General features: G+C 39.2%; 1 protein-coding gene across 1 annotated transcript in view; it reads left to right on the top strand.

Moving 5' to 3' along the window:
- The window catches only part of LOC117550270 (receptor-type tyrosine-protein phosphatase N2-like), an 86694-nt gene that overhangs the window by 43477 nt on the left and 18570 nt on the right, over positions 1-24647 (top strand). Inside the window, exons 4-10 of the mRNA XM_034222647.1 lie at positions 11996-12110; positions 12590-12731; positions 15546-15867; positions 17051-17208; positions 19155-19326; positions 21414-21454; positions 22020-22387. Of these exons, the coding sequence (XP_034078538.1) occupies positions 11996-12110; positions 12590-12731; positions 15546-15867; positions 17051-17208; positions 19155-19326; positions 21414-21454; positions 22020-22387 (1318 nt within the window). The remainder of the gene's footprint in view (positions 1-11995; positions 12111-12589; positions 12732-15545; positions 15868-17050; positions 17209-19154; positions 19327-21413; positions 21455-22019; positions 22388-24647) is intronic.

The raw sequence follows: 24647 nt of genomic DNA, 5'->3' as shown, positions 1-24647 counted from the left end.
AGTGTCTCTACTTTAAAGAGTCCTCTCCTGCTGATGTTCAGGTGTATATCAGTATGTAGTGTCTCTACTTTAAAGAGTCCTCTCCTGCTGATGTTCAGGTGTATATCAGTATGTAGTGTCTCTACTTTAAAGAGTCCTCTCCTGCTGATGTTCAGGTGTATATCAGTATGTAGTGTTCTACTTTAAAGAGTCCTCTCCTGCTGATGTTCAGGTGTATATCAGTATGTAGTGTCTCTACTTTAAAGAGTCCTCTCCTGCTGATGTTCAGGTGTATATCAGTATGTAGTGTTCTACTTTAAAGAGTCCTCTCCTGCTGATGTTCAGGTGTATATCAGTATGTAGTGTCTCTACTTTAAAGAGTCCTCTCCTGCTGATGTTCAGGTGTATATCAGTATGTAGTGTTCTACTTTAAAGAGTCCTCTCCTGCTGATGTTCAGGTGTATATCAGTATGTAGTGTCTCTACTTTAAAGAGTTCTCTCCTGCTGATGTTCAGGTGTATATCAGTATGTAGTGTCTCTACTTTAAAGAGTCCTCTCCTGCTGATGTTCAGGTGTATATCAGTATGTAGTGTCTCTACTTTAAAGAGTCCTCTCCTGCTGATGTTCAGGTGTATATCAGTATGTAGTGTCTCTACTTTAAAGAGTCCTCTCCTGCTGATGTTCAGCCGTATATCAGTATGTAGTGTCTCTACTTTAAAGAGTCCTCTCCTGCTGATGTTCAGGTGTATATCAGTATGTAGTGTCTCTACTTTAAAGAGTCCTCTCCTGCTGATGTTCAGGTGTATATCAGTATGTAGTGTCTCTACTTTAAAGAGTCCCTCTCCTGCTGATGGTCAGGTGTATATCAGTATGTAGTGTCTCTACTTTAAAGAGTCCTCTCTTGCTGATGTCCAGGGTGTATATCAGTATGTAGTGTCTCTACTTTAAAGAGGTCCTCTCCTGCTGATGTTCAGGTGTATATCAGTATGTAGTGTCTCTACTTTAAAGAGTCCTCTCCTGCTGATGTTCAGGTGTATATCAGTATGTAGTGTCTCTACTTTAAAGAGTCCTCTCCTGCTGATGTTCAGGTGTATATCAGTATGTAGTGTCTCTACTTTAAAGAGTCCTCTCCTGCTGATGGTCAGGTGTATATCAGTATGTAGTGTCTCTACTTTAAAGAGTCCTCTCTTGCTGATGTCCAGGTGTATATCAGTATGTAGTGTCTCTACTTTAAAGAGTCCTCTCCTGCTGATGTTCAGGTGTATATCAGTATGTAGTGTCTCTACTTTAAAGAGTCCTCTCCTGCTGATGTTCAGGTGTATATCAGTATGTAGTGTCTCTACTTTAAAGAGTCCTCTCCTGCTGATGTTCAGGTGTATATCAGTATGTAGTGTCTCTACTTTAAAGAGTCCTCTCCTGGATGTAGGAGAAGACGTGTAAAAGGATATATGTGAATACTGTTTCAGGCATTTGAACTGTAATGCAATGCAGTTTGATTTATTGCTTTATTAATCAATACGGAAGAAGATGGATTGATTTATTGTTTGGTTATAGTAAACACGTAATCAGAAATGTATATAAATAAAAAGATGTGCAAGAAATAAACAAGGCTTGTCTTAGACATTCATGTCAGAAATCTAAAGGTGCACGAAAACAACAGCAAGAAACCTCCATTTGAAACACAGCCGCAGTCTATTTTATTTAACCTTTTGAATTAAAATCTCAGTAATTAGTAAAACGCTCGATATCATTTCTTCAGGGTTGTTTTTGGTAGCTGTACTTTATCACTTCTGTTGCTCTCACAGCAATAGTGCATTCATGACACAATCTAAACATGTGTTTATAAAAGATTTAAGGGTAATCCAGGTTTATTTAAAATCATATCTCCGTTTTTTAACCATTAAAAGTCCAAATTACATCTTAAATTATTCACATTTCACCTTAAGTATCTTGTATTTTGACTAATTTGTGGCTGCTAGGCATGAGTTTGTATCAAATTGAACCTAAGTATGAACATATTATTTTATATCAGTGATATGTTTTACTTTTGCGACACACTTTGCCTACTTATGCACCGTTTACCAATTCTAAACCACTACAAACTTACAAAAAACAGTAATCTATCTCACAAATTGCTGAATTATAGGGATATAAGATGAGAGTTTTTCTGGAGAAATCGCCTTGCGGAATTTGCAATAAAGAGTGGAAAGAAAAGTATAAAGACTGCATATAAAAGTCTATGATGCAATCACAGAGTGTGGTTCATAAAAACATGAACAGCTGGTGCTTTGCATATATATAAATGTATGCACAGTAATGTAAGGTTAACACAGAAGGAACACCATTAGCCTTAGTGAGCATTGAGCGTTGAATACATGTGAAATATTGTTCAAATTCATTTAAATGTGTATTTTTTTAACCTGTGTGGACATGATTTATGATCAGCTGATGTTTTTCTGGAGTAAGAACATCCCCTTTATTGTTCTGTACCACTAGAGGGAGGCAGTCACCTGTGTAACAGCTCATTGTTTTCATTACACACACTTTCATCATGCAGGGACATTCCGCTCTAGAGTTTATCTTATCAAGCACCTGCTTAAGAGAGGATTATGTCAAGAAGTACACCGCTTATTTTGTTAGGAGTTTCTCCATCATGCATGTGTGGAGGGAACACAGGGATGTCAGCCTTTGCAGACCATTGACATGCACAGAAACCTATAGAAAACACTACAGGAAAGGGGTAACCCCCTAAAAGCATAATAGGGTACCCATTATGATCTAGAAGCATTATCCTTCTGAACGCTATTTTCCTTCTACTTCCACTGGTCGTTGGTGTTTGGGGAATATCTTCCTAGGCCCATAACTTAGTCCCAGTTTACCAGTTTTTGCTGTCAGTGTTCTCTCTTCCTGTTCCTGCCTGTTGGCATCAGCTGATAGAGGTTATAGTGCTTTATCTTGTTGTGCACAATGTTGATTATTCTCTTAGAACTACCTAAATGCATGGGTCTGGGGTAGAGATCTTAAGCACACGTCTTGTGAATGCTCCTGCCAAAGCTCCAGTGTTTGCCATCAAAGTTCCTCTTTGAGTTCTCTCTGAGTCTCCATTGCCTCAGAAGTTTCCATCACAGAGGGAACACAGGGATTTTAGCCTTTGCAAACCATTTACATGCACACAAACCTATATAACACACTACAGGAAAGGGAAACCCCCTTAAAGGTCCCCTATTATACTGTTTTTCATCAATATACTATAGGTCTCAGATATATACAGAACCTGTCTCTGATTGGCTCTAAACACCAAACAGATCATTGCAGTATTACCCATAATCCCCTCTGTTTCAGCCCTGTTTCCAAAGTGCTGATTCTCTGTCTGTTACTTTAGATGAAAATAAGGAGCCCCTCCCCACGCCCCTCTGAGAGACATTTGGTTACAAAGAACTCAATGGTGCTCTAGGAGGAGATTCAGGTGATAAGGGGGTTACCATGGTTGAGAAGAGGGGACATATGTTGATGAAGAAGAGACATGAAGAAGAGGGGACACATGTTGATGTAGAAGAGACATGAAGAAGAGGAGACACATGTTTATATAGAAGAGACATGAAGAAGAGGGGACACATGTTGATGTAGAAGAGACATGAAGAAGAGGGGACACATGTTGATGTAGAAGAGACATGAAGAAGAGGGGACACATGTTTATATAGAAGAGACATGAAGAAGAGGGGACACATGTTGATGTAGAAGAGACATGAAGAAGAGGGGACACATGTTGATGTAGAAGAGACATGAAGAAGAGGGGACACATGGTGATGTAGAAGAGACATGAAAGAAGAGGGGACACATGTTGATGGAGAAGAGACATGAAGAAGAGGGGACACATGTTGATGGAGAAGAGACATGAAGAAGAGGGGACACATGTTGATGTAGAAGAGACATGAAGAAGAGGGGACACATGTTGATGTAGAAGAGACATGAAGAAGAGGGCACACATGTTGATGTAGAAGAGACATGAAGAAGAGGGGACACATGTTGATGTAGAAGAGACATGAAGAAGAGGGCACACATGTTGATGTAGAAGAGGACATGAAGAAGAGGGCACACATGTTGATGTAGAAGAGACATGAAGAAGAGGGGGACACATGTTGATGTAGAAGAGACATGAAGAAGAGGGGACACATGTTGATGTAGAAGAGACATGAAGAAGAGGGGACACATGTTGATGTAGAGGAGACATGAAGAAGAGGGGACACATGTTGATGTAGAAGAGACATGAAGAAGAGGGGACACATGTTGATGTAGAGGAGACATGAAAAAGTGGATTTTACATAATAGGTGACCTTTAAAGCACAATAGGGCGTCTTTAAGATCTAGAAGCGCTATCCTTTCTGAGTGCTATTTTCCTTCTACCTCCACTGGTGGTCGGCCTCTTCCACACATCTCTGTGTTGGGTTTATTTTGTGGCTCTGGATATCCTGGGGCTTGGCATTTGTTAACCTGTGTTGTCAAATACCGTCTGTTCACCCGCCGCTAACATCCGATAGCTGCCATTACAGTCTCTGCTTCATCGCTCTGTGATGGCGAAAGCTTGGCCTGACTCACTGTGCAGCTGCTGGAGAGAGAAGCTTCTGGTTCCTGGTGGTTGGGGTCGTCATTTATTTCACAGCGAGGCTAAAGAAGGTGAAGTGTACTCCAACAAATCGAGCTGATTTAATTAGTGCAGAAGAGTATTTGTGGTGGTAAAGAGGTGTCTCATTCTGGAGATGTCAAATCAAACCTTTAGGAGACGAGAGTTGGACCGTTTTTTTGTGGCATCTTTCTATTTACCTTATCAAAACTTGGCATTTTTTGTAAGGCAGATAGATTCAGACGTTCAACTGCTGAAAAAAGTGGCTAAAGTCTTCAACAATAGTTCTCTCAGGAGTTGGTAAAACAGTGATTGTTGGACCTGTGTTTATGTGACAGCGTAAACTTCGACTGAACTCAGAACTTCACTTCTCTTTGTTATCTCCAGTTTCTCTCCTCTTGTCTCAGACTTTTAAACGCCTCCGGATAAGCTTCCACTTTTTACTCAAACTGAAACATTTTCAACAATTCTTGGTTGAATTCCTGCTCCTTCAGGCACATTTGCATCCTCTCCCTTTGCATGCAAGTCCCCACTTATAGAACTTGCTCTGCTTTCAGTCTGAACACACGTCAGGAGCAGTGGTTGCGTTAGACTTTTTCGTTGTCTGGCAGGATCGTAACATTTCCGTCATAATCCATTATTATCAGTCATTTTATTTTTCATGTTTTAATGATGAGATGAGATATATTTAATATTTATGTTTGGGTACTCAGCAGCAAATGTTCATTCATTCATGTTTTAATGATTCATACAGAACTTTTAAGGGCATGGAGAAACAAAAAGATGAACAGAGACACCGACCGTGTGGTCACTTTTCATGTCAACATGAATGATTCATTAGTTCCTGCACTGACGGCACAGCAGAGGGGGCAGAGGCCGCTAACAACACCATGACCATTGTGCCTAAACAGGCAAACATGAACAATGCCATCGTTTTAAATGAGACAATCAGAATATGAACAAAACATTTACAAGAACAACTCAATTGACCTGCTGTAGCCTGAACGCTGATTTCTGCATCGTCGTGCACCCTCGGACAAATCCGTTACTCATCTCATCTTTTCTACAGATGTCGCAGAACATTTTGCCGTCTTCCCTCCTCCGCCACTCAAACTCTTGCTCCCACTGAACCCGGTACTCCCGCTTGAACTCCTTGCCCATCTGCTGCTGGCTGAACGCTGTCAGTTTTAGTCTTACTGGCTTGTCCTCCATCCTCCACCGCATCAATCCCTCTTTTCACCTCGTGTATCCACACCATCACAATTACTGGGCTTATTAAAAAAGCTTCGGACGATCAGCTGCCGTGACATTTTGCGATTGCTAAAGCCGGTTAAACAACGAGGTCAAAAACAAGACTAGACAATAGCTACTTAATATACACACACTCGCCACCAACTGGACAGGGGTGTGAATGACTATAGTTACAGACTACAGTAGAGTAGATCGCCCTCAGTCGACCTGGCCACTAAGGATGTAATATAATGTGGGCCGCTGGTGGGCATTTTGGCGCTGTTCCGAGTTTGTTCTAATCCGTCAAAATGACGGACTGCTTTCAGATTTTTCCGTCATTGTTAGAAAAAATCCGTCATTGATGGAAAATATTCGGTTAACGCGACCTCTGGCTGCAGCATAAATTATTTAAAGGTTATTATTGAGGTTTGACTATAAACTGTCCATGGCTGGAAAATTGCGAAAATCTTTACATTATTTTCCTCTAATTTAAGACAGTTTTTCCTCCTTCAGATACTGAGAAACTACTTTTTAACGTGCGCTTTTATTGCATTTGTGTGCTTACTTCATGAATGTGTAAAACATTCATGATAGAAAATGCAAATGTTGCCAAAGGATGTTTTTTTATAAAAATTTGGTTTAGTTTTTCATCATTAACGTTACAGTTCTTGCATGTGTAATTAAGACATGCAAACGTATTACACTTAACGTCACCAGTCACGAGTTATAGTATTTGGTATTAGAGACATTATTATAAGTCTTAAAACAGATAGGAAAGCTACTGTTGAAACTTGGACTTGTTTATATCGTTTTTAAGTTGTTTAAATCTTTGTCAAGTCGGTTTTTACTTCCTGTCTATGTGTGCTTTCCCGGCAGTCTTGGTTGTGTCTTTATGGTGTTGTTAGTTTTACCTTTTCCTCATCAACGCTGCCACAGTCCTCTTTTTTCTTAAGTCATTATCCTGCTTGTCTTGCCTTCTTGTCCTGCTTGGATTATGCCTTAAATTATGAAAGCGTTTTCTGTTTTAAGGTCCTTCAAACTTTAGCTACAGGCTTTACAGCCTATGAGTATGTCCTCCATTCTGGGCCTTTTATCTGATGTACATGTATAGACTCTCCTTTGTTCAATGTCCTATATATATGTTGCTCTGTTGGAGGAGCCTGTGAACTAAGTTTTTCATTGCCATATCTACACTGTAGCTAATGTGCAAATGACAATAAAGCCTTGAATTGAATTGTAGCATCACACCTGGATCTGCAGTCTGTATCACTCCCATCTTTCAGGAACATCCTCCCTCATCTGCCGGACGCCTCGGTTCGTGTTGTGCATTTTTGGCTCGTCCATAATTTCTGGTAACGTTTCGTTCCGCTAGCCCATCTGCTGCCGGTCCGTCTCCTCTGTTCGGCTGCCAGAAATCTGTGTTTGGATGCATGTTGAACACGAGAAACAGACTGGGAAGCCCAAGCAGCTCATCAAACGCGTCCTTTTGTACTTTTACTGAAATGCAGAAGAGGTGGATGAAGAAAAGAAATGCTTCGTCAATGATGCTGATACCCTTCATTTGCATAAGATGCTGAGATTAGGTAGTACCCAGATGAAAAGAGACACAGATGCCCAAATTGCTCATCAGTTTGTTTTGAGGAGAGGACAAGTATTTTTTGTCTGTGATAAATGATGATAATTTACATCAAAGGATAGGGGATTTCACAAATGCAACCAACAGTGTTTGTAACATTGGGTATTCAAGAAGGGGACAATGCACGTTAATTAAAATGAGCACTGAAGTCCATCATGTAAGTGGGCCAGATCTAGCCATAGAGCAGGGATCACTACATTTGCCCGCGGCCGCCAGTTGGTGATCACTGCCATAGAGGCTAATTTCCAGGCACTGCAGATGACACAAAGTGGAGCAAACGTTGAGTATTTTCCTTCAAACTGCATCTATATCTGCACAATATGGTGAATTATCCAAATTGCACTTGGCAAGGCAACATCTGTGAAAACACCTGCATGAAGTATTGTGAAGAAGACCTGGGGGGTATACTACAAAGCAGGATTTTCTCTTAGCGGCTAAATTCAGGGAAAACTCCGGCTTTCCGGTCCTACGAAGCTGGTTCTCTTTTTAGCAGGCTAGATCTCCATGGTAACTTATGCTTAGCGGCTAACCTGGTCGGGAGCAGGTTAGGTTGCAGGCTAAGAGCTCAACTCAGTGAAAGCACTGCCTGCTGACCAATCAGAGCTCAGTGTGCGGGGTTTAAAGCGATCAAGTCATATTACAGGAGAAAGGAAATACAGAAAAGCTGCCGTCGCAGGAAAGACGGCCGGCAAAAATCACCGACTGTGTGAACGTGAACATTAATAGAATATCAGCTCCATCTTCAGAGCAATCTGACTATTATAACATTAGCGTTAAGAACACTTACCACATATCTACCACAACATAAGTAACCGGATCAGAGTAACATTAAGTACAGTCCGCGGCATATCACTTCATAATGTATCATATATTTTCTTATCTGAGTCCGCTGAGCAGTATCTGGCCGTGCAACACTCACAGTGTCACATACTGTATGCAGAAGTATTATTTTAAGCAACACATTAAGTTGACGAAACACTCGAGACAAATGTAATGAAAGTCAGATGGTGTTTTAGACGGCAGTGATATCATAAACCTGTTAATGTACGCATTCAAACACTTTTTCTGTTACCAGCTGTATTCACCTTGCAGGTGCAGCTCTGTGGCTTTGATCCTGGATCAAGTGTTTGAGTCATGGATGTTTAAAGTTTAACTTCTTCATATTTGACTATAGTATTAAAGTTCACTTTTCATTCAGGAAGTATGACGCTGCGCTGTCAGTGCGCTTCTTCATGTTTGTGATTGGTCGAATGCTCCAGATACCACCCCTTTCATGTGAACGCGCACCTAACTAGATAGGACACGGCTGGCTTGAGCGATCCACTTAATAACCCGCGTCGTAGGACCGTTTAGCGAGAGCGCGTATGTTTTGGATTAGGCCAACCGGCTAACTCAAACATATCCAGGTTAGGTTGAACTAGATTCGTAGTACAGGCCCCTGGTCTAAAAACGGTATTCTACAAACGTAATAATAAATATGTGTGTGGTACAGTGTCTTCTGTTGTTTTATTCCCTCAAATGTTGCAGCAGGAGAGATAAATGGTTTGTGCTGAGTCACTGAAACTCTCATCAGAGTCTCCTCCGCTAATGAGCGACCTGATGAGTTTTAGGAGGATAACGGCACGCTCAGCATTTTGAGTTCCTTCTTTCTCCGCCGTACTTACTGCAACTCAGCCGGGTCAAACTCACTAAGCATCGCAGTGAAGATCCATGTTTCTGTCTGGGACCAGAATAAATAATGCAGTTCCTGTGTGTCTGATGTGGTTCTTAAGGTTCTGTGTGTCTGATGTGGTTCTTAAGGTTCTGTGTTTATGATGTGGTTCTTAAGGGACTGTGTTTATGATGTGGTTCTTAAGGGACTGTGTTTATGATGTGGTTCTTAAGGGACTTTATTGACAGTTTGGTTCTTAAGGTAGGCTACTTTGTTAACTTCGTAAATTTCCCCTCTGTGGGACTGATACAGGTATTCTGATTCTGATTAACAATGTCGTTCTTATGGTACTTTGTTGACATTGTGGTTCTTAAGGTTCTGTGTTTGATGTGGTTCTTAAAGTACCTTGTTTATGATGTGGTTCTTAAGGGACTTTGTTGACGGTGTGGTTCTTAAGGTTCTGTGTTTACGATGTGGTTCTTAAGGTACTTTGTTGACGATGTGGTTCTTAAGGTTCTGTGTTTATGATGTGGTTCTTAAGGTTCTGTGTTTATGATGTGGTTCTTAAGGGACTTTGTTGACAGTTTGGTTCTTAAGGTACTTTGTTAACTTCGTAAATTTCCCCTCTGTGGGACTGATAAAGGTATTCTGATTCTGATTAACAATGTCGTTCTTATGGTACTTTGTTGACATTGTGGTTCTTAAGGTTCTGTGTTTGATGTGGTTCTTAAAGTACCTTGTTTATGATGTGGTTCTTAAGGGACTTTGTTGACGGTGTGGTTCTTAAGGTTCTGTGTTTACGATGTGGTTCTTAAGGTTCTGTGTTTACGATGTGGTTCTTAAGGTACTTTGTTGACGATGTGGTTCTTAAGGTTCTTTGTTTATGATGTGGTTCTTAAGATACTTTGTTTATGATGTGGTTCTTAAGGTTCTGTGTTTACGATGTGGTTCTTAAGGTTCTTTGTTTATGATGTGGTTCTTAAGATACTTTGTTTATGATGTGGTTCTTAAGGTTCTGTGTTTACGATGTGGTTCTTAAGGTTCTTTGTTGACGATGTGGTTCTTAAGATACTTTGTTTATGATGTGGTTCTTAAGGTACTTTGTTGACAATGTGGTTCTTAAGGTTCTGTGTGTCTGATGTGGTTCTTAAGGTTCTGTGTTTATGATGTGGTTTTTAAGGGACTGTGTTTATGATGTGGTTCTTAAGGGACTGTGTTTATGATGTGGTTCTTAAGGTTCTGTGTTTATGATGTGGTTTTTAAGGTTCTGTGTGTCTGATGTGGTTCTTAAGGTTCTGTGTTTATGATGTGGTTTTTAAGGGACTGTGTTTATGATGTGGTTCTTAAGGTTCTGTGTTTATGATGTGGTTCTTAAGGTTCTGTGTGTCTGATGTGGTTCTTAAGGTTCTGTGTTTATGATGTGGTTTTTACGGGACTGTGTTTATGATGTGGTTCTTAAGGGACTGTGTTTATGATGTGGTTCTTAAGGGACTGTGTTTATGATATGGTTCTTAAGGGACTGTGTTTATGATGTGGTTCTTAAGGGACTGTGTTTATGATGTGGTTCTTAAGGGACTTTATTGACAGTTTGGTTCTTAAGGTAGGCTACTTTGTTAACTTCGTAAATGTCCCCTCTGTGGGACTGATACAGGTATTCTGATTCTGATTAACAATGTCGTTCTTATGGTACTTTGTTGACATTGTGGTTCTTAAGGTTCTGTGTTTGATGTGGTTCTTAAAGTACCTTGTTTATGATGTGGTTCTTAAGGGACTTTGTTGACGGTGTGGTTCTTAAGGTTCTGTGTTTACGATGTGGTTCTTAAGGTACTTTGTTGACGATGTGGTTCTTAAGGTTCTGTGTTTATGATGTGGTTCTTAAGGTTCTGTGTTTATGATGTGGTTCTTAAGGGACTTTGTTGACAGTTTGGTTCTTAAGGTACTTTGTTAACTTCGTAAATTTCCCCTCTGTGGGACTGATAAAGGTATTCTGATTCTGATTAACAATGTCGTTCTTATGGTACTTTGTTGACATTGTGGTTCTTAAGGTTCTGTGTTTGATGTGGTTCTTAAAGTACCTTGTTTATGATGTGGTTCTTAAGGGACTTTGTTGACGGTGTGGTTCTTAAGGTTCTGTGTTTACGATGTGGTTCTTAAGGTTCTGTGTTTACGATGTGGTTCTTAAGGTACTTTGTTGACGATGTGGTTCTTAAGGTTCTTTGTTTATGATGTAGTTCTTAAGATACTTTGTTTATGATGTGGTTCTTAAGGTTCTGTGTTTACGATGTGGTTCTTAAGGTTCTTTGTTTATGATGTGGTTCTTAAGATACTTTGTTTATGATGTGGTTCTTAAGGTTCTGTGTTTACGATGTGGTTCTTAAGGTTCTTTGTTGACGATGTGGTTCTTAAGATACTTTGTTTATGATGTGGTTCTTAAGGTACTTTGTTGACGATGTGGTTCTTAAGGTTCTGTGTTCATGATGTGGTTCTTAAGGTACTTTGTTGACAATGTGGTTCTTAAGGTACTTTGTTTATGATGTGGTTCTTAAGGTACTTTGTTGACAGTGTGGTTCTTACGGTACTTTGTTGACAGTGTGGTTCTTACGGTACTTTGTTGACAGTGTGGTTCTTACGGTACTTTGTTGACAGTGTGGTTCTTACGGTACTTTGTTGACAGTGTGGTTCTTACGGTACTTTGTTAACAGTGTGGTTGATAAGGTACTTTGTTGACGGTGTGGTTCCTAAAGTACTCTGTTTATGATATGGTTCTTGAGGTTCTGTGTGTACAATGTGGTTCTTAAGGTTCTGTGTGTACAATGTGGTTCTTAAGGTTCTGTGTGTACAATGTGGTTCTTAAGGTTCTGTGTGTGTGTGTCTGCAGGTCTGACCTGGGGAGATGACACCACTCAGCAGGTTCTCTCTAAAGAGCTTTCCAAACTGAGGAGGGTTCCTTTCAGAACGCAGCAGAACGGAGCCGTCCACAACACAGACAGCAGGTACAATATATATCCTTATTAGATCTGAGCTTCAAAGATATGTGGACACCATTCAGTGTGTGAACAGGAAGTGACTGATTTGCTGCACAAAGCATGCTGGGATACCTTTGGTGCAGACAAAGCTGGCTGTGTATCAAATTCAAACAGTGTCAATGTCAAAAGAGCCAATGAAAAGGGCTAAAATGTGTAGTTGATAATTTATCAATGTAAAAAAAAAGAACTGAAACCGATTCATACAGTTGCCTTTTTGGTTAATAAACATCCTTGTGTGGAGCTGGTTATGAAAATATGGCAATATCTGTATAAAGCAATGAAAGAGCGCACACAAAGAATGGATAACTCTGAATGACTTTTCATGGTTTATTGCACTTATTGTAAGTAGCTCTGGATCAAAACCTCAGCTAAATATAATGCAATGTAATCTAAGAGTAATTAAATGGCTGTGCAGTAACACAGTGATGACCCCCTCCCCCCTTTAGACCTTCATCTGAAGCGATGGACCCGGCGGATCGGAGGGTGAAGCCGGTGCAGCTGGAGCTCAGCAGGAACCTCCAGACGTACCTCCAACGCCTCGGACTTATCCCCAAAACCTCTTCCTCCAGCCTGAGCTCACACGGCAAGGTGAGTCTCTTCTGGGTCTCTAATGTACTTTTATTCAATCATTCTGTTATTGGTTTTTGGGTTGAGGGAGTTTATAAATTCCCATTGCAATACATGAATAGTGTCTCACATCTTTGGTTTGGCCAGATGACTGCACGGCTTTCTCACATTCACTTTATTGGGTCTGACAAGTTAAACATTTCTACTTGCAGTTATTAAACACTTTTTGCTTGCTGGATGCTGGATAATTCAGTGCCATGATTAAGGCAGCTCTATAGAAATTGTTGGGGGATTGCATTGGAAAAAAAGTATTAAACTTACTGAAAAAACTCATATAAATTGCGTTTAGAAAAAGTTAAATAGAAAAATCTGCAGGTATGATAAAACTAGTGGTATAAATAATAATCACATTTTTTTGGAGGCGCCAACAACACCATTAATAAAATATAGTAATACAATTTATGTCAACATGTGAACTAAACTACAGCATTACACATACATATTTTATGGCATTTACATTCTCTGCAGTAGCTCTCAAATTGTGTATATTTAAAAAGAACGTTATAATAATATACCTGGTTAAAAATAATCGTGGGCAATGTAAACAAGACTGTTTCAAATAAATCCAGTGTATTATATAATTAATCTGCTAAATATAGACATATTGATTTGGTCCTATAATGCTAGTAGTTGGAATACAGTGATATAATGAAGTGTTTTTCCATTTAGTCTTATACTGCAAGTTACACCACAGCCTAGTAAAATGTAATTGCCATAATGTTGTTTTTTTTTTACTGCCACTATAAAATAATTAAAGTTTTCCAGTGAGTTAATCGACTAATAAATCAGTATTTATAGGTTTGACGGCGGAAGAGCAGGTGGGACGTTTGTTTTTAACGCCTTCATGTCCCCCACCGTCTACTCACTGCCACCTGCCTAACACACACATGTGTATACAGTACACACTCCGCTATATAAACTCTCTCACACACACACACACACACACACACACACACACACACACACACACACACACACACACACACACACACACACACACATACCATGTATACATCACTTCAGGGGACATTACATTGACTTACATGCATTTCCTGGAGACTTATCCTAACCTTAACCATAACTAACACATGCCTAACCCTAACCCTTACCCTAATCCTAAACCTAACCAAGTCTTCACCCTAAAATTAATGATCCCCCTCATGGGGACCTCCAATTTGTCCCCATAAGGGAAGCCAGTCCCCACACGTGACTATGTAAACAGATGTAGGTCCCCACAAGTATAGTAATGCTAGACCACACACACACACACATGCACGTACGCACGCACACACACACACTCCTTCACAGCAGGGTACCGGTGTCATCCCTCCTTGTCGCTCCATCTCTTCTTCTCCTCCTGAACTGATGGTTTCTCGCAGCACGATCATTACGAGAGCGATAAAACCAGCAGAGTTCAGCAGTTCAACGCCCTAATTAATAACTCTCCCCGTGTCCCCCCCCCCCCCCCCTTTTTGAACGTGTGGCCCTTTTCTATGCAGGTTCATGTGTTTGAGTAAAAGGAGCAGAGCTGAATGATTTCTGGCAGACATGAGGGGAATAAAGGCTGAACGATGAATCAGAATGTCATCTAATTTGCAATATCTACATGTGCAATGTTTGGCAAAGGAATAATATATATTGAATATATCGCATTTCATTTTCTTCAAAATCATGCAGCTCTTTAATAGAGTCCCCGAACCCTAAGATATAGAAGAATAATGATCCCGACCATTTTAAAAACCAGAAGTTGCCTCACATAACACATAAAGAAGTTTGACTGTGAGGAACTTCACGTTTATCTTGTTTTTGTTATAATCTCTCTGTGCTCCCAGGTGGGCGTTAATGGAGCCGCAGTGACTCTGCTTTTGTTCAGCTGATGGATCCGTTAATATGATGGCATAATTGCATTTAATAACTTGTTTTTCACCCACAAAATAGGCCTTATTTTCATGACAATAATTACTTTGTGCAGATGTTGGATTAAAGTGTTAATGATGAAGCTAAATGTGGCGAATGCTTTAAAATGCTCTCACTGTATTTAAATGCAAACTACATTTACAAAAACACACACACACACACACACACACACACACATACTATGTATACATCACTTCAGGGGACATTACATTGACTTACATGCATTTCCAGGAGACTTATCCTAACCTTAACTATAACCAACACATGCCTAACCCTTACCCTAACCAAGTCTTCACCCTAAAATAATGATTCCTCTCATGGGGACCTCCATTATGTCCCCATAAGGGGGGCAACAGATGTAGGTCCCCACAAGTATAGTAATGCTAGGCTTCACACACACACACACACACACACACACACACACACACACACACACACACACACACACACACACACACACACAATAAGTAATAAGTACATCGCACGATAGTGTAGCAATGTAAAATGTACCTTTTTGTGCTGTTTTTACAAGATGTTTTGGGTTTTTAATGCTTTTATTTGAGATGCAATTCACCTTAAACCACTTGTCCACCCAAAATAATGCAAAGGTTTTAATGTCATATTCACAGCTACAGTGTATTTGTAGTTATGCAATGAACATCTTGGGTCACATGTTCCTCAAACAATGCAATATAAATATAAACAAGACATACATTAATAATAAGAATAGTGCAGTCTCATGGCCTGTGGGATACATTTTGATCAGTGTCACATGAATCAGGAAATATCAAACTTTCTGTTACTGTCTGGGTGCTTATCGGCTTGAATGTACTTTATGTCACACATGCTTTCTTCCAGACTGACCGTTTCCAGTCAGGCGTCGCTGCAGACTACTATCGCTCCAAGCCTCAGAAGTCCTCCAGCTTTTCCTCCTCTTCCTCTTCCTCGTTCTCACCGGTGCAGAAGCAGCAGAGACCTCCACCCGACGGAGACTTCCTGCGGGGCGCCCTGAGGCAGTATCTGTCCCTGCAGAGCGGGCGGGGAGACCCCAAACTGAGGCCCTTTTACAGCAACGGGATAGAAAACACCGGCCTAAAAACAGAGGGTCCGAAATCCAGACTGATGAAGCTGGGGAAAACTCAGGGGGCTTCAGTCAAAGAGCCTCTGACGCCTGTGGATGGTACGTGAGGGAGAAGTTTGATTTATTGTTATTTTTATGTTAATTCATTTGAATGTTTTAATCGTCTTTTTTTCTATCTTATTTTATTTTGTTGTATTTCTATTTGTATTCCACACACTATCTTGTCTTGTCGTTTTGCTGTAACTCCATCATATACAATGTTGTTTTTAATCTGTAAATCCCACTGAGACAAACGTGTTTTGTGATATTGGGCTATACAAATACAGTTCGATTTGATTTGATACTGTTAGAAAAATATCACTCGTCACCAGCTTGAGCTTCAACCTCAGGATCCATGTATCTGTGATCCTCTCCAGAATGGAAGTAGCATCACATACACATCAACTAGTTCCTGAACAGTGTCCTTCACATGCTGATATCCAAGAGAGGGAGTTACACAGTCACAAGATGGAGGAATAGAAAGCAGTATTCAATGTTTACTTCAGATTAGCTCCACGTCAGAAATGAGCATGCTTGATGTCTCTCTCCATAGAGGCTGAATCATCATGTTAATCACATAGCTATCATCTGCCTCAAACAGTCCTGATGCTCTTCCAGGTAATCACACATCCTGTCATGGAGAAGTGCACCTACTCAGGCACACTTTGATCTTTTAGCCGCTCTACTTTCAGTGCTTTTAACTCTGATCATTTTTAGGTTGTTTGTGGCCTTGTTTTATTGAGTTCTACCAGATATGCATTCTCGGCTTGCCTGTATTTGATTAGTTGACACATTATATTGCTATGGGAAAACTCAGGGGGCTTCAGTCAAAGAGCCTCTGGCGCCTGTGGATGGTACGTGAGGGAGAAGTTAGCTTTGTTTCATTTCTTTTTCCAATTCATTACATTGTTTTTTTCACATAAATGAATCCTTTTGAGTTCATTCATGGTTTAAAGCAGGGGGGTCAAACTCAATTTCATCACGGCCCACATCAGCATTATGGTTGCACTCAAAGGGCCGGTTGTAACTTTAAGACTATATAAATATATATATATATAAATATATAAAATAATGTATTATATTACATTATTGCCTCTCCTGCTTTGGATTATTATCAGATAGGGTAATAACTTCATAATACGTCTGAAAGCACATGATTTAATTCTAACTTATTGTATTTCATGTGCATTTTGGTAAGGATTGTGTCTAAGGGTCTGTTCTCTCTTCTCCATGTTTCCTGCAGAGAAGTTCATCCAGAAGGTTCTGCAGAGCGTGGGCCGGCACCATGTGGACGTGGACGGCCTGACGCCGCAGGACCTGAGCCAGCTGTCCCGCCTGATCACTGAGGCTCTGCAGGTGGTGGAAAAAGATCAGAACAAGAACCAGGCAGAGATGGCAAAAGTACACACATCCTTTACTCAAGTAGAAGTACAGATACTCGTGTTTAAAAATACTCTGGTGAAAGTAGAAGTACTGACTAAACTTCTTTACTCAAGTCAAAGTAAAGAGGCTTTGAAATGTACTTCAGTAAAAAGTACCCATAACTAGCAGCTATTTTAAAGAGTACCTGACCTCCCTTTATATTAATAGAACAATAATGTCATTGTTAGCTAATGAATGTTTCCATGCTGAACAACGGCAACATGACAACGTTTCCATTGGTCCCTCTTCTTTAGAGAAGACCAGGAAATGATGGATACACGGATCGTGTTCAAATCAATAGGCACGCAATGACTCTAAAGAATAATGATCACGCATCAAACACACATTCAGACTAAAGGAACCAGCTGTTTGGAAAATGAGAGAAGTAGAAAGTACAGGTATTTGAGTTCAACATGTAAGAAGTAGAAAGTACAGGTATTTGAGTTCAACATGTAAGAAGTAGAAAGTACAGGTATTTGAGTTCAACATGTAAGAAGTAGAAAGTACAGGTATTTGAGTTCAACATGTGAGAAGTAGAAAGTACAGGTATTTGAGTTCAACATGTAAGAAGTAGAAAGTACAGGTATTTGGGTTCAATATGTAAGAAGTAGAAAGTACAGGTATTTGAGTTCAACATGTAAGAAGTAGAAAGTACAGGTATTTGAGTTCAACATGTAAGAAGTAGAAAGTACAGGTATTTGAGTTCAACATGTAAGAAGTAGAAAGTACAGGTATTTGAGTTCAACATGTAAGAAGTAGAAAGTACAGGTATTTGAGTTCAACATGTAAGAAGTAGAAAGTACAGGTATTTGAGTTCAACATGTGAGAAGTAGAAAGTACAGGTATTTGTGTTCAACATGTAAGAAGTAGAAAGTACAGGTATTTGAGTTCAACATGTAAGAAGTAGAAAGTACAGGTATTTGTGTTCAACATGTAAGAAGTAGAAAGTACAGGTATTTGAGTTCAACATGTGAGAAGTAGAAAGTACAGGTATTTGAGTTCAACATGTGAGAAGTAGAAAGTACAGGTATTTGAGTTCAACATGTGAGAAGTAGAAAGTACAGGTATTTGGGTTCAACATGTAGGAAGTAGAAAGTACAGGTATTTGTGTTCAACATGTAAGAAGTAGAAAGTACAGGTATTTGTGTTCAACATGTGAGAAGTAGAAAGTACAGGTATTTGTGTTCAACATGTAAGAAGTAGAAAGTACAGGTATTTGAGTTCAACATGTAAGAAGTAGAAAGTACAGGTATTTGAGTTCAACATGTAAGAAGTAGAAAGTACAGGTATTTGAGTTCAACATGTAAGAAGTAGAAAGTACAGGTATTTGTGTTCAACATGTAAGAAGTAGAAAGTACAGGTATTTGAGTTCAACATGTGAGAAGTAGAAAGTACAGGTATTTGGGTTCAACATGTAAGAAGTAGAAAGTACAGGTATTTGAGTTCAACATGTAAAAAGTAGAAAGTACAGGTATTTGTGTTCAACATGTAAGAAGTAGAAAGTACAGGTATTTGTGTTCAACATGTGAGAAGTAGAAAGTACAGGTATTTGTGTTCAACATGTAAGAAGTAGAAAGTACAGGTATTTGAGTTCAACATGTAAGAAGTAGAAAGTACAGGTATTTGAGTTCAACATGTAAGAAGTAGAAAGTACAGGTATTTGGGTTCAACATGTAAGAAGTAGAAAGTACAGGTATTTGAGTTCAACATGTAAGAAGTAGAAAGTACAGGTATTTGAGTTCAACATGTAAGAAGTAGAAAGTACAGGTATTTGAGTTCAACATGTAAGAAGTAGAAAGTACAGGTATTTGTGTTCAACATGTAAGAAGTAAAAGTAAAAAGTCGTCAGAAAAATAAGAAGTGGAGTAAAGTACTGATACCAGAAACATTTATTTAAGTACAGTAACAAAGTATTTGTACTCCAGGCTCCAAACCGGGGCGGGACTCGGGTCAGACCTGGACCCAGAGACCTGGAGGGAGAGGAGGAAGAAGAGCCTGGCAGGGATGAGGAAGAGGAGGAAGAGGAGAAGCTGCTGGAGAACGCTCCGACAGTAAAACAACAGCAGAGCTTTCCCACAGCGCCAGCTAAACTGCAAGGTGATTTATCCCAATTCATTTTGAGTTTTTATGCAGTAAAAGCAGCTCTTTAGTTTGTGCATTATTGTTTAGAAAGGATTAAAGAAACAAAAGAGCTCTAAAGCAGCTTGCCACAACGCTTTAAAATCAACATAAGAAATAAAAAAGCATCCTGTTTAAACACAGCTAGTTTGAATGCTTGCACAACAAGTTTAAAATGAAGCGTCCTTGAGTTTCTTGAAATGCGCTTTTTATATCCAAGTATTATAATTAATTAAATTCCCAACAAAAAGCTTTAAAATGGCTAAAAAATATATACAACCTTGTAGCATTCTGCAAAGCTAAGTAAAAAAATACAATTTACAAAACTAGATATCACAGGAGAGCAATTAAACCGCTTGCCACAACATTAAAATTAAAGTAAAACAAATTATAAAGAATTCAAATAATTGTATATATCATTTAACCCAGATTTAAATCTTGAATATCAAATATAATCCGTGCAAAACTAAATTCCCGGAGAGCATTCTTACACTTCCAGAAGCACTTTCAGGTTATTATATCCTGAATGATTTTGAGCTTTTTTTAGTTAAACACATAGCTTTAAAATGAGTGAGAAATGCAACAATTTGACAAAAATGTAGCACGGTTCATTTGAAACCGGCAACCATCTTAATATTTACACTCTTTACATTCTGTTTTATCTTCTATTTTGAGATATTATATTGTATAATTGTATTTCTAATTATGTGCAATACTTTGTTTTACACGCTGTTGCAACGAAAATGTCCAAATTTGGAATTAATAAAGTATATCTTATTATTATCATATTATTTATTAGTATTTCATGAAATAAAACAAACGTGCCAAATGAACCACACCACAATATTCACGAAACTGTGTCTCAGGGCTTCTTAACATTTAACAACCTATTAACGTGTAATAATTAACGGGAAGAAACTCAGCTAACTGACGATACGAACCATTTTTACCGAAACAAAACACAAGTCTAACGCCGAGCCTCTGAATTAGCACTAAGCGAAAGGGTGCTAACGCACTTAGCACATAACTCACAGTAGCAATATTGTATATTTCATTCTATCTGATATCATATGAAATCTGAGATTCCACAGATTCCAATGGTATAAGTATCATCACTGTGCGACCAGAACTCACTGCAGCGAAAGTCAGGAAAGACAACACACAACTTCACCTTACGGGGCCAAACCGGCAAATACGTCTTACCGTTGCTGTTTTCTGATCAAAAGTTGTGTTCAATGGCATTAAAACGCATATAAACGCTGCTGAAGGTTAATCCAATGTCTCTGTGTCACTTTGAAATGATTACTGATAATCCATCATAACATATTTATGTCAATAAACTGAGTTTTCATATAGAGTGTAACGGAGCTTCCGGTTTTGGGCATGCTGGCTGTGCATCACTCTCCATCCTCAATGGGTAATGTTTGGATCGAGGGGATTTAGGAACCTCCCCTCGATTCTATTGGCTCTAACGGTTCAAAAGTGGTGTCAATCATCAACATCGACCAATGGGTTCCAGAGATTCGGCAAATACACCCAAATGACCCAAGAGGGTTTTTTTTCTTTCTAAATCTCTCTAAAAAGGTCAAATGTCACTTGTTTTGCATCAATCTTGATACAGGGTACTTAATATATGTTATAGTTTGGATTCCTAAAGCTTTTGTCTACTATCCCACCATTCAAGGGTGGTTTTCACTATAAGTAATGGGATTTTTTTGGACGGAAACTATAATTACATTTTTGTTACTGTTCAATCTGAATTTACTTTCATATTAAAACATCTATATTGATTCTGACTTTTCTGCATCCAACTCACAGGTTTATCATTGCTTTGAGAACATTTTTTGCGAGCCTGAGGCCTGAAAAGCAGGGTCAGGGATTAACAGGTTGAATAACCACAGGAGCAACTTCATTTCATTCAAATATTAAAATGGAGAAAGTCCTTGAAATATGGAAAGCTGGCTTTTGGCTCTTTGATCACATTTTTCATTCAGTTATGTTTTATATTAATATCAGTTAATTACTATTTAAATGTCTTAAAACGTTGACTCTCTTTCCCCTAACAGAGCGCCAAACAGATACTGAGGAGCAGAACATGGAGGAAAAGGTAGGTTTCATTTAGTTTAAGAAAAACCATACATTTTAGAGACAAGGCTGATCATTATTGCAGGAAATTAGCCTCCAGTTCTCATAATAAATTCAGCTTCTGAACAAAATGTGAAGAAACTGTCCTGAGAATTTGGCAGGAACTCCATGTTCTTGTGAGAGTGTTTAAAACAAATTAAATCAAATTGTCATAAATGTGTCGAGACTTTTGTAAAGATCCTGTCCTCCTTACCAATTAGCGAAAATGAACAACCTCTGAAATGACCAAATTGACCAATCAGAATCCAGTATTCAACTGAAGCATACAATACCGTATAATTGGATATAACAAACACTTTGAATTCCAGTTGCCTACAAACCTTCTCATCTTATCCTATTTTACATTTGCTTCGTACACATTTAATTCCACGTTGGTCACTTACACCATTTTATTTCTATTTTATTGTTTTTGTCTTATACAGTATTTATGTTGCATTGTTGAAGAAGCCTGGACAATAAAACCTTGCATATTTTAATCATCTCATTCACAAATGTCCTTTCTTTGTTTTCTCTCTCTTCTTCCCCAGCCTGACCTCTTCACCAAACTCCTCGCCTACCTGGACAAATCCTCCTTTAGCTCCGCCCCCTCGGCCAGAAATCTGGACAATTTGAACATGGAAACACCCGGAGGACGACAGGTGGGGCTGGAAAACGTCCAGAGTCGCACCAGCGAGGCGGGGGTAACGGTGCAGAAGAAGGACGCCGCTCAGCAGTTGGAGGAAGTGTCGGAGGTTCACGGATGGATCAAAGACGTGGCGCCTCCTCCGGCTGCTCTGGTTTATGACGATCCGCACAAAAAGACACTTCAAGTCCCCGAACTGCAGCTGGACGTCAAGGAAGAAGGCGGGAAGAAGGCCGACGAGGACGTGTTCGGATACGTCATCACCGACACTGAGTGAGTATACAACTACTGACATACAAGAGGATCTGCACCAAAAAAAGACTTCTCTGTAGCTCAATACTTCATTCAAATGGTTTGAATCACTTCAGTTCATGTACTATATGTTTGAGACTGGAAATTATGCATTTTCACAGAGTGAGTATAAAACTACTGACATACACACAGGTATTATGGGTAAAAGCCAGAGGAAGAAGTATTTATATTTTGGGGTAGAAACTAGGGCTGCACAATTTGGAGAAAAAAAACGATGGATATTGCAAACCATCCTATTGCAATTTAAATATAACTCTGATGAGTTGTTATTATGTTCTTGGACATGGGATATGTTTTGTATAATAGAGACTGAAAGGATGATGCAAATGTTGTCACTCTAACTTAATTTGTAGATTCATGATCTCCCTTCCTCATCTTCTTTTTAACCTGTTAAGCCCCCATGCCCCCGCGGGTTCAATGGCATTAAAACGATAAAAGCGCTGCTGAAGGTTAATCCAATGTGTCTGTGTCACTTTGAAATGATTTCTGATAATCCATCTTCATATTTACTAGTTTGAGTTTTCAGAGCATAACATAGATTTCGACTTGCTGCGCGTCACACTTCCCACTCAATGGTAACGTGTGTGTATGTGGAACTTCCCCTCGATTCTATTGGCTCTAACGGTTCAAAAGAGGTGTCAATCACAAAAATCGACCAATGGGTTCCAGAGAAATGGCAAATACACTCAAATGCGTTTTTTTTTGTTGATAAATCTCTCTAAAAAGGTAAAATGTCACTTTTTGCATCAATCTTGATACAGGGTACTTATTATATGTTATAGTTTGGATTCATAAAGCTTTTAGTCTACTATCCCATCATTCATGGGTGGTTTTCACTATAAGTAATGTTTTCTTTTTGGACAGACTCTATAATTAAATTAAATTAAAACATCTATATTGATTCTAGGGCTGTACCCGAATATTCGACTATTCGAATATTCGTTCGTTGGCCAACTATTCGGGTTTCAATTTCATTATTCGGATATTCGTTTTTTTTATTTTTTTTTCAATTTGTTCCCCCCTAAATGTATGCTATCAATAAAGGCGAATTGCCATATTCTTATACTATATTTATACTTTTGAATTGCACTGTTAAAATGCGGAAATATATACAATCTCAGCCTGTGCTCCTGACATCGCGTTCACTCACAGTCACGAACGCAAACGGCACGCTTCACTTCGCTTCACCTCGTTTCACACACCTGAACACAAAGTGCAGAAGACTTCAGCTGTGTGCGACCATTTTAAATTGGACGACGGTGAGAAGAAGGCAGTGTGCCAAATATGCGACAAGAAACGGGCCTACCACGGTGGCACAACAACTCTGAAAAGTCACCGGATGCTGTAAGTAGTAGCCTAGCCTAGCTTAGCTTAGTTGTTGTCAAGTTGCCATGATGAAGCTGCTTTATCCGCCGTTTAAACAGTAACGTTACACATGATAAAATCGTGCACTTACTTTGCTTGGAAAATAGTTGCAAGCAAGCAAGCGAATTGTTTTTTTATATTAGTTTTTCAATTTGATCCGAATAGTGAAAATAATAGGAGCAATGTGGAACATCTGGGGCTAAGGCAATTATTGGCATACAGTTCGTTCATTTATTTTTCGTTATTCATTTATTTAAATACTGTTTACTGTATCGGTAACAAGTATTACACTGTTAGACCTACTGTTACGGCTATGTTATTAAAAGTATTGTTGTTATAACAGAAATATGTGTTTTGTATCTTCAGGTTGTAAAACGATATAGACGGAATTTGGAACCAGATTTGGTCCCAGAGCGCTGCACTGCGGCTGGGTTAAATGCAGAGGACACATTTAGTTTTAATCATAGACTGTGGTTTTAATGTATGCGAGTACTGAGACAATAAATACATATAAATCGTAATAGTATGCTCTTTCTGCGCTTCTGCTTAACAGCGTGTTGTCAGGTGTCTCGGAGCGTGTTATGACATTTAAAAAAAAAAAAAAAAAATGTATTAAAAAAAAAAAAAATCTCTCCGCACCGAATATTCGCTGCTGATTACTACCGAATATCCGGAGCCCGAAAAATGGTATTCGGGACAGCCCTAATTGATTCTGACTTTTCTACATCCAACTCAAAGGTTTATCATTGCTTTGAGAAAAAAGATTATGAATTTACCCCTTTTAGAAGTGAATTTGTTCTGGGAATGTCATTTTCGAGCCTGAGGCCTGAAAAACAGGCTTGGGGCTTAACAGGTT

The sequence above is a fragment of the Gymnodraco acuticeps genome, unplaced genomic scaffold, assembly GCF_902827175.1.
Source record: "Gymnodraco acuticeps unplaced genomic scaffold, fGymAcu1.1, whole genome shotgun sequence".
Taxonomy (NCBI): Eukaryota; Metazoa; Chordata; class Actinopteri; order Perciformes; family Bathydraconidae; genus Gymnodraco; species Gymnodraco acuticeps.
The sequence above is the reverse complement of the archived record's forward strand: the minus strand, read 5'-3'. Positions and strand labels throughout refer to the sequence as shown.